The following is an 11,556-nucleotide window of genomic DNA, read 5'->3' on the forward strand; positions in this document are numbered from 1 at the left end:
TGCGTTTTATGTGTTTTATGCTTTTCGAGGAATTGCAAGGAGTGATTGCGGAGTGTAAACACGTGAGGGAGTGCTTTATCACTAACTCAAATCTTTTCGTGTTTTCTATTCTTGAATACTAACCATGAGTACAGGCACATCTGGAGGTGGTAACGGAGATGGAAATCCAAATAGAGATCCTCAACTAAAATTGTTCATGGAATCTATCCAAGGACAATTTAGAACCTTTAACAATCTCTTTCAAGACATGAGGGAAGAATTGCAAGAGCTGAAGGCTTCACAAAGTTCTAATGCCACTAGAGTCCGTCCCCAAGTTAGAATTCAAACCCCTGATGATGAGGAGACTGAAGGTACTAATCCTAATAAAATTGATGGAGACTTGGGAGCAATCAAAATGAGGATCCCAGAATTCAAGGATTGGTGCGAGAGAGCATGAGTCCTTGTGCCGTTCCAGTACTTTTAGTACCCAAAAAGGATGGTACATGGCGAATGTGCATTGACTGTAGGGCAGTCAACAAAATCACTGTAAAGTATAGACACCCTATTCCTCGACTTGATGATATGTTAGATGAATTGTGTGGGTCTACTTACTTTACAAAGATCGATTTAATGAGCGGTTATCATCAAATTCGGATGCAACTAGGTGATGAGTGGAAAACTGCTTTCAAAACTAAGTATGGTTTGTATGAATGGTTAGTAATGCCTTTTGGATTATCTAATGCACCTAGTACGTTTATGAGGCTTATGAACCATGTCTTACGAGCTTTCTTAGGAAAATTTGTAGTTGTGTACTTTGATGATATACTTGTATATAGCAAGTCTCTTAATGATCACGTTGGGCATGTTAGGCTAGTATTACAAGCTTTGAGAACTGAACAATTGTATGCTAAGCTTAAGAAATGCACATTTTGTATAGATAGACTTGTGTTCCTTGGTTTTGTTGTAAGTGCGCAGGGTATAAAGGTAGATGAGGAGAAAGTGAAAGCTATCAAGGAATGGCCGACGCCGAAATCAGCTTCGGATGTGCGAAGTTTCCATGGGTTGGCAAGTTTCTACCGACGGTTTGTACAAGATTTCTCTTCGATTGCCGCACCACTCACAGAGGTAATTAAAAAGGAAGTTGGGTTCAAGTGGGGCGAGGAACAACAGAAAGCGTTTGAGATGCTTAAAGGGAAGTTGACATCCGCTCCTATACTTTCTTTACCTAATTTTGAGAACACCTTTGAAATTGAGTGTGATTCTTCTAGTGTAGGAATTGGAGGAGTACTGATGCAAGAGAAGAAACCAATTGCCTATTTCAGTGAGAAGTTGAACGGGGCACAACTCAATTACTCGACCTATGATAAGGAGCTATATGCCTTGGTGAGGACTTTGAGCGTATGGCAACACTACTTACTACCTAAGGAGTTTGTCATTCATACTGACCACGAAGCCCTAAAACATTTGAAGGGTCAAGGTAAGCTCAACAAGCGACATGGTAAGTGGGTTGAGTTCATTGAACAATTCCCTTACGTTATTAAATACAAGCATGGAAAGGATAACGTTGTTGCTGATGCATTGTCACGGAGATATACTTTACTTACTACTGTTAGCTCTAAATTGATAGGATTTGAGTATGTTAAGGATTTGTATGAGTCTGACTCTGATTTTGGCAATGTATATTTGGCATGTGAACACGGGGCATTTGATAAATTTTATCAACACGAAGGATATTTGTTTAGGGGCAGTAAACTTTGTGTTCCTAAATGCTCTATGCGTGATTTGCTTGTACTTGAGTCTCACTGTGGGGGATTGATGGGACATTTTGGGGTACATAAGACTTATGACATGTTGAATGAACATTTTTATTGGCCTCATATGCGTAAAGATGTCGAGAAGGTTTGTGATTCTTGTCTTACTTGTAAACAGGCCAAATCTAAGTCTATGCCTCATGGGTTGTATATGCCTTTACCAGTTCCTAGCTCACCTTGGGTTGATATATCTATGGATTTTGTACTTGGATTACCTAAGACTAGGCATGGTAGAGACAGTATATTTGTAGTAGTTGATAGGTTCAGCAAAATGGCTCATTTCATTCCTTGTCACAAAACTGATGATGCTATTCATGTTGCTGAATTATTCTTTAGAGAGGTGGTACGATTACATGGAGTTCCGTGGACTATTGTTTCTGATAGGGATGCTAAGTTCCTTTCACATTTTTGGCGGGTTTTGTGGGGTAAACTCGGTACAAAATTACTTTATTCGACTACTTGTCATCCACAAACTGATGGACAAACTGAGGTTGTGAATAGGACTTTGGGAACTTTACTTCGTACTATAGTGGGAAAAAATTTAAAAACTTGGGAGGATTGTTTGCCATTTATTGAATTTGCATATAATCGAAGCATACATTCTACTTCAGGTTTTACTCCATTTGAACTTGTTTATGGATTTAACCCACTAACTGTTTTGGACCTTATTCCTTTACCTTTACATGAGCTCTCTAGTTTAGATGGTGAACAGAAAGCTAAACTGGTGAAGTCTTTACATGAGAAGGCTCGAGCAAATATTGAAAAGAGGAACAAACAGTATGCTGACAAGGCCAATAAAGGAAGGAGGAAGCTAGTGTTTGCGCCTGGAGATTGGGTTTGGGTGCACCTTCGGAAGGAAAGGTTTCCCAGCCAACGAAAGTCTAAACTAGATGCACGTGGAGATGGTCCATTCCAAGTCTTGGAACGCGTCAATGACAACGCCTACAAGATAGACTTACCAGGTGAGTATGGTGTTTCCGCTACCTTTAACGTTAGTGATTTGTCTCCTTTTGACATGGATGCAGATTTGAGGACAAATCTTTTTTAGGAAAGGGGGGATGATACGGATCCATCATCACTCGTCGCTGGATCACAAGGAGGCATGGTGAACGACGAAGGAGATCCATTGGTGCTTCCTATTGGACCGATTACAAGGAGCCGTGCCAAGCGATATGGGGCAGCCATATCATTATTTGTTCAAGCCCAAATAACACAAGAACTGCATGATGTTGCATTCAACAAGTGTTGTGAGGAACTTGAAGGCATTCCTAGGCTTCTAATGTTGTTGGTGGCTCTTTAAGAGGAGGAAAGCACGCTGCTACAGTAACGTGCTACAGGAACTCAGAAGCGCTACAGTGCTACAGGAACTCAGAAGCGCTACAGGAACCGTGCCAATTAGTTTGACTTTGCTACAGGAACTCAGACGCGCTACAGTAATGCGTTTTATGTGTTTTATGCTTCATTAAGCCCTAGTTTCTTGTTTTAGTATAAATATCTTGTATTCCATGTAAGAGCACAATTTTTGAGATATTGAAAACTTCATTTGTTTAAGCTTTGCTTGTACTCCTTTGCTTAGAGTGATAGTGAGAGATTGCTTCCTCTAATTGCATCAAGAATTAAGGTAAGCTTATTAACTTGTTTGTGGCGTTTATCTTGTTCTTTGCTCGATTATTGGTGTTACCGTTTCATTATAAACGTGGGGTGCCATAGAGCGTTTAATCTCGATTATTGGTGTTTCCGTTTCATTATAAACGTGGGGTGCCATAGAGGCGAACTTATATCTCATTCTTTGATCCGATCCGTATCATTGCCATTCAAACATTGTGATTTCATGATAGAGTTTGTGCATTACTTAATTATATTCTTTGTTTTTCCTAACTTTCTCTTGACTTTTGTAGCAACTTTGGGATTCTGAAGTGCAATTATTCAAGTGGAAAGAGTGGTAAAAGGCTGGAGTGAAACCCACATATTGAGAAAAGCCAAATAAGGAGAGAAACACGTGAGGGAGTGATAAACTAACCATTTCCTTAGTTTTTGCAATCTTATTTCAGGATGTCTAATTCATCTAGAGACAAGGATAATAGCCCTCTCAAAGTTGAAGATCCAAAACTACAAGCCTTTCTAGATGCTTTCTCTGGAGAAATGGGACGAATCACTAGGCTTATGGAGAGCTTTAATGACAGACTGGAGATTCAAGAGCAAAAGACAGAAAGACATGACCCTAATGCCACAAGGAGGGGTGCAAGCACTTCCAAAGAGCACTCTAGACAACCTTGGCATGAAGAGTATGAAGAAGAGGATGATGAATGGCATAGAGAGCCTATGTGGGCAAGAGGAGGTAGAAATAATAGAGGAAGAGGAAGAGGGATTGGTAGAGGCCGTGTTTACAGAAATGAAACTTACTATGGAGAGGATGACGAAGAGGTTGACACACCATTAGATGGTAACTTGGGTAACATCAAACTCAAGGTGCCACCTTTCAAAGGCCGAAACAATGCAGACGAATACTTGGAATGGGAGAGGAAGGTCGAGATGATCTTTGAATGCAACAGGTATACTGAAGAGAAAAAGGTGAAAATTGCAGCCTTAGAGTTCCAAGACTATGCTCTGTTTTGGTGGGATCAACTTAATCAGAGTCGAAGAAAAGTGGGAAGACGACCTATCCACAATTGGGAAGACATGAAGGAGGTAATGAGAAAACGTTTTCTTCCTGAGCATTATTTCAGGGAGTTGCATCAGAAGCTTCATAGACTCGTCCAAGGAGCCAAATCAGTAGAAGACTATCATAAAGATATGGAGATGTGCATGGCTAGAGCACACATTGAGGAAAATGAGGAGGTGACCATGGCTAGATTCCTAGGTGGCCTTAATAAAGACATAGCTGATGCATTAGAGATGTACAAGTATGATTCCATGGAGGAGATGCTGAATATGGCTATGAAGTTAGAGAAGCAGAGAAAAGGGAAGAGCACCACATCATATAGGGCTGCCAACAACAACAACAATTCTTGGGGTGCTAGATGGCCTAAAAGGGAGGAGAAAAAGGAGTTTCAAAGCTCTACACAAAAGGGGACAGATTCAGTGCCTAAGGCATTCACGCCTAATGTGCCAACTTATTCAAAGGGTTCAAGTTCCAATACTCCTAGTAGAGACATCAAATGTTTCCAGTGTCTTGGGAAGGGCCATATATCTTCTCAATGCCCTAATAAGAGAGTAATAGTGATTAGGGATGGATACACCTATTCTGAATCTGAGGATGAAGAAAACCCAATGCCACCACTTGAAGACTGCCATGATGATGATGAGGTTGATGATGAAGTTTTACAACCTGAGATGGGACAATTACTAGTTACTAGGCGAGTTCTCAACTTGCAAGTTCAAGAGGAGAGCTTAGTACAAAGAGAGAATATTTTCCATACTAGGTGCTTAGTACTTGACAAGGTATGTCTTTTGATTATTGATAGTGGAAGTTGCACTAATGTAGCTAGTTTGAGCATGGTGCAGAAATTGGGTTTGACATGTGTGCAGCACCCAAGGCCATATAAGCTTCAATGGCTAAATGATATGGGTTCTGTAAGAGTAAACAAGCAGGTGAAGGTGCCATTTTCCATTGGAAGGTACAAGGATGAGGTCACTTGTGATGTAGTACCTATGCTAGCTGGGCATATTCTTCTAGGCCGCCCATGGCAATTTGACAGGCGAGTCCAGCATGACGGGTACACCAACCGGTTCTCCCTAGCCTATTTGGGTAAAAATGTGATTCTAGCTCCTTTAACACCACAAGAGGTCTATTTGGACCAAAAGAGGATATTAGAAAGTGAGGGGCAGAATTATATTCAGGGGGAGGGAGAAAATAAAGATAAAGAAAAAAGGGATAAAGAGGCCAAGAGTGAAAAGAAACAATTGAATGGCCCATTGGTGAGTGAAACACCAAGAGAGGGAAGAAAGAAACAAAACATGTATGTAAGAGAGAGAGAGATCCGTAGCAGTATTGGTGAGGGTAGACCAATCTTAATGATTCGGTTTAAGGAAACTTTGCTTAATTTGACTGACATTGACACTTCTTCTTTGCCTCCTAGTTTTGTTTCTTTGTTGCAGGAGTTTTCTGATGTGTTTCCTGATGAAATGCCTAGCGGACTACCACCCCTAAGAGGCATTGAGCATCAGATTGACTTCGTGCCCGGAGCCACAATTCCTAATAGGCCAGCGTATAGGAGCAACCCCATGGAGACTAAGGAGTTGCAGCGCCAAGTTGATGACCTGTTGTCTAAGGGATTTGTGAGGGAGAGTATGAGCCCATGTGCAGTGCCTGTATTACTTGTGCCTAAGAAGGACGGTTCTTGGAGGATGTGTGTTGACTGTCGAGCTGTCAATAAAATCACAGTTAAGTATCGCCATCCAATTCCTAGGCTAGATGATATGTTAGATGAACTGCATGGTAGTAAATACTTTTCAAAAATTGATTTAATGAGTGGATATCATCAAATTAGAATGAAGTTAGGTGATGAATGGAAAACTGCCTTTAAGACTAAATATGGTTTATATGAGTGGATGGTTATGCCATTTGGACTAACAAATGCACCTAGTACTTTCATGAGATTAATGAACCATATCTTACGTGCTTTTCTAGGCAAATTTGTTGTGGTTTATTTTGATGATATACTGATTTATAGCCAATCTATTGATGAGCATATTGAGCATGTTAGGTTAGTATTGATAACTTTGAGAGCTGAAAAGTTATATGCTAAACTACAGAAATGCACTTTTTGCATAGATAGGCTTGTTTTTCTTGGTTTTGTTGTGAGTGCACAGGGGATTGAAGTCGATGAGGAGAAGGTTAAAGCAATTCGAGAATGGCCAACTCCTAAATCTATATCTGAGGTGAAGAGTTTCCATGGCTTGGCAAGCTTCTACCGGAGGTTTGTGAAGGACTTCTCTACTATAGCAGCCCCACTCACAGAGGTGGTAAAGAAGGAAGTTGGGTTTAAATGGGGGGAAGCGCAACAAAGGGCATTTGATACTTTAAAATCCATTCTTTGTTCTGCTCCTATTTTAGTTTTACCTGACTTTGATAAAACATTTGAGATTGAGTGTGACGCTTCTGGTGTAGGTATTGGTGCAGTGTTGATGCAGGAGAGAAAGCCTATTGCCTATTTCAGTGAGAAACTCAATGGAGCGCAACTCAATTATTCAACCTATGACAAGGAGCTATGTGCTCTAGTGAGAGCATTGGAGGTATGGCAACATTACCTTCTACCCAAAGAATTTGTCATACACACTGACCATGAGTCTTTAAAGCACCTCAAGGGACAAGGTAAGTTGAACAAGAGACATGGTAAGTGGGTTGAATTCATTGAACAGTTTCCTTTTGTGATTAAATACAAGCAAGGGAAAGAAAATATTGTGGCTGATGCACTTTCTAGGAGGTATGCTTTAATTACTACTCTTAATGCTAAGCTGTTAGGATTTGAGCATATAAAATCCTTGTATGTTGATGATGATGACTTCAGTCTTATTTGGAGTGCATGTGAACATGGGGCATTTAATAAGTTCTTTAGGCATGAGGGGTTTTTATTTAAGGGAAATAAACTTTGTATACCCAAATGTTCTATGCGTGAATTGCTTGTATTAGAATCGCATTGTGGAGGACTTATGGGGCATTTTGGTGTTCTTAAAACATATGATATACTTGCTGAACATTTCTTTTGGCCACATATGCGTAGGGATGTAGAGAAACTGTGTGGTGTGTGCATAGCATGTAAGCAAGCTAAGTCTAAATCTATGCCTCATGGCCTTTATATGCCTTTACCTGTACCTACTTTGCCTTGGACTGATGTTTCTATGGATTTTGTACTTGGATTGCCCAGAACAAAGCGTGGTAGGGATAGTATTTTTGTTGTTGTGGACAGGTTTAGTAAGATGGCACATTTCATTGCATGCCATAAGAGTGATGATGCTGTCCATATTGCTGAGTTGTTTTTCAGGGAGGTTGTGAGATTGCATGGGGTGCCACGCACCATAGTCTCAGACCGTGATGCCAAATTCCTTTCTCACTTTTGGCGTGTTTTATGGGGTAAGCTTGGTACAAAGTTGCTGTACTCTACTACTTGTCATCCCCAAACGGATGGACAGACTGAGGTAGTTAACCGAACTCTAGGTACTTTACTTAGAGCGGTGGTTGGTAAGAATCTGAAAACCTGGGAGGATTGTTTGCCTTTCATTGAATTTGCTTATAATAGGTCTATACATTCTTCTAGTGGTTATAGTCCATTTGAGCTTGTGTATGGTTTTAATCCTTTAACTGTACTTGATTTATCTCCTTTGCCTTTAAGTGAAATTGCTAGCTTAGATGGTGAAAAGAAGGCTGAATTGATCCGGGAGATACATGCTAAAGCTCGGGCTCATATGGACATGAAGAACAAAAGCTATGCTGACCGTGCCAACAAGGGAAGGAGGCGTGTGGTATTTCACCCTGGAGATTGGGTTTGGGTGCACATGAGGAAGGAAAGATTCCCAAACCAAAGGAAAGGAAAGCTTGCTGCCCGAGGTGATGGACCTTTTCAAGTGTTGGAGAGGATCAATGACAATGCCTACAAGATTGATCTACCAGGTGCGTATGGCGTGTCTGCTACCTTTAATGTTTCTGACCTTTCTCCATTTGATTATGATTCAGATTTGAGGACAAATCTTTTTGAGAAGGGAGGGAATGATACGGATCAAGGAAGCAAGGTGAAGGATCCTCTAGCTCTACCCGTGGGGCCAATCACAAGAGCTCGTGCAACCAAGCTACGAACAACCTTGAATGCATTTGCTCAAGAACAAATCACACTGGAGCTTCAAGATCATAATTATGCAAGATGTGAGATTGAACTTGAAGAAGCACCAAAGCTTGTTATGATGCTTGAGGCGTGCAATGAGGCTGCCATTTGATGCATTTTACATGATTCTATACTTAGGCAAATTTAGGAGGTTGTTATCTTATTATGAGCTTAAGTATGGGTTGTGTAGGGCCTTCGGCCCATTTGCCCTATTTTGTTTAAATTCTTTTTGTGGACTTAATTAATTAAGTGTAAGGTAGGGCCAGCCTAAGTTAGTTAATGTTTAAGTCAGGATTGTTTTAAGTAGTTAGCTTGGACTTGTATTTAATTAAGCCCATTTGGGCCACATTAGGGTTAAGCTTGGGCTAACTTAAGTTAATAGCTAAATTAGGGTTAGCTTAGGTTATTTATATTGTTGTAAGAGCTACACAGCAGCCACCAATTGAATTGAAATCAAAACAAAATGTTTCTTCTTGTTCTTTCAAGAACAGATTGTGTTCTTCATAGAACCAAAATATCCTTAGTAGTTAAGCTTGTGAGTTCTACAAGATTAATTGCACCAAGAATTTCAGAATTGTTTTCAAGAGTACTTGAAGGTAAGTTTCTGTTTCTTGTTCTAAATTCCTTGCTTTCTCTCTTCAAGAGTACTTGGGGGTTATAGGGATTGTCGAGTACTTCCGTGATTGCATGCTTTCCGCTAGATCTTCCTTGTTGATTTGCAAGAGTACTTGTTAATTGGCTAGGGTCGTATTACTTTACCTATCGGTTTGCCCCCTCTAAGATCAATACAACATGAGATCAGTTTTGTTCCGGGAGCTCAAATTCCTCATAAGCACTCCTATAGAATGAGTCCTAAAGAGAGTGATGAATTACAAAAGCAAGTTGATGAATTGTTAAAGAGAGGCTTTATAAGGGAGAGTGTTTCTCCTTGTGTTGTGCCAGCCTTTGTTGTTCCTAAAAAGAATGGCAAGTGGAGAATGGTGATAGATTCAAGGGCTGTTAACAAGATAACGATCAAGTACAGGTTTCCTATTCCAAGGCTTGATGATATGCTTGATCGATTGCATGGAGCTTCAATTTTCTCAAGGATTGATCTTGCAAATGGATTCTACCAAATTCGTGTTAGAGAAGGTGATGAGTGGAAGACAGCCTTCAAGACCAATGAGGGACTGTATGAATGGTTGGTCATGCCTATGGGACTCTCTAATTCACCTTCCACCTTTATGCGACTCATGAATGAGGTACTCAAACCTTTTCTTAACAAATTTGTGGTGATATACTTTGATGATATTCTGATCTTTAGTACTAGTTTACATGAGCATTATATGCATTTGAGACTTGTTTTTGAGGTTTTGGACCGTGAATCATTGTATGCTAATGTAGAGAAGTGTCATTTTTGTGATAGCACCATTGGTTTTTTAGGGTATGTTGTATCTAAAGATGGTATAAGTATGGATTCTGAAAAGGTCAAGGCCATTGTTGATTGGCCTATTCCAAACAATCTGTTTCAAGTAAGGAGTTTCATGGGTTTTGTTCCTTTTATAGGCGATTCATTAAAGGTTTTAGTACTATAACAAGTCCTATAACAGACTGCATGAAAAAAGGGGTGTTTAAATGGACACCTCAAGCCACCCTTGCTTTTAACACTTTAAAGAATACAATGACAAAAGCTCCTGTTTTGGCCTTGCCTAATTTCAACTTACCTTTTGAATTGGAGTGTGATGCTAGTGGGGTTGGGATAGGGGCTGTTTTGAGTCAAGAAGGCAAATCTATTGCATTTTTTAGTGAAAAATTGAATGAGTGTAGGTGACGCGGAACCGGGATCGGGAATCAAAGGAATGAGATGTAAGTTCGCCTCTATGGCACCCCACGTTTATAATGAAACGGAAACACCAATAATCGAGATTAAAACGCTCTATGGCACCCCACGTTTATAATGAAACGGTAACACCAATAATCGAGCAAAGAACAAGATAAACGCCACAAATGAATTGATAAGTTTACCTTAATTCTTGATGCAATTAGACGATAGCAAATTCTCACAATCACTCTAATTAAGAAGAACATGCAAGAGCATGAGCAATTCTGCCTTTGATTCAAATTATGCCAAAAATCTCGTTTTACATCTTAAGGAGGCTATTTATATGCCTTAAACAAACATAACCCTAAAGAAGAACATCTAACTAGGCTGCCCTAGGGCCAAAACACATGGGCTTAACTCTAAAACACAAAATAAAGTCATTTCTAGCCCAAAACAAACAACTTGATATTGGGCAGATTGCATGCATCATAAAACCAACCCAAAACAACTTAAATAAACACTATGAGCCCATATCCCTTACATATTAATTAGACCAAAACAAGCAACAAGGGATAAGAACACATCCAAGCCCACTAGGAAGCACCAATGGATCCATATCATTCCCCCTTTCCTCAAAAAGATTCGTCCTCGAATCTTAGTTAAAAGTTGAGGTATCCTTTTGCTTGCTAGGATCAGTCCACTTCTCCTTAGAATCCATGCCCTTTTTTTTACTCTTCTTCTCCTTTTTAGACCATATTGAACTCCATTGTTTGCTACAACCTGAATATGCCTTTGCAACACCTTTGTCTCCATTGGATTGCTTCTATTGACTGGTTGATTTGGAATGGTGGAGCCAAGAATGAAATCGATTTGATGTTCTATCCCTCTCAAAGGTGGCAATCCACTAGGCAACTCTTCAAGAAAGACATCAGTGAACTCCTCTTTCTCTCTCTCAAGCAACTTTTTCTGATCAATATTCACTTCTTGAGGTGTCAATGGTGCAAGAACCACCTTGTCACCCTCACATGAAGATTGGGCAATCTCTTCTGGAACCACATGTTCAAAGTCCTGCAAAAGATCAACAAACACCCTTGGCAAGGATGGGTTAAGATCATTAGTGGTAAAATAATCTTCTTTGCACAAAGGT

The 11,556-nt window shown here is 40.0% G+C and overlaps 1 protein-coding gene across 1 annotated transcript; it reads left to right on the top strand.

The window, feature by feature from the left end:
* The first annotated feature begins 124 nt into the window (after positions 1–124).
* LOC149496210 (uncharacterized) lies at positions 125–10,182 on the top strand. Its single transcript, XM_089721296.1, has 7 exons — positions 125–350; positions 4,201–5,492; positions 5,889–6,139; positions 6,569–7,216; positions 7,349–8,121; positions 8,269–8,429; positions 9,352–10,182. The coding sequence occupies exons 1-7, from the start codon at positions 125–127 to the stop codon at positions 10,180–10,182; spliced, it is 4,182 nt and encodes a 1,393-aa protein (XP_089577422.1).
* The last annotated feature ends 1,374 nt before the right edge of the window (positions 10,183–11,556 follow it).

Source organism: Jatropha curcas, chromosome 5 (assembly GCF_041381405.1).
Source record: "Jatropha curcas cultivar XTBG-Jc1 chromosome 5, XTBG_Jcur_1.0, whole genome shotgun sequence".
Lineage (NCBI taxonomy): Eukaryota > Viridiplantae > Streptophyta > Magnoliopsida > Malpighiales > Euphorbiaceae > Jatropha > Jatropha curcas.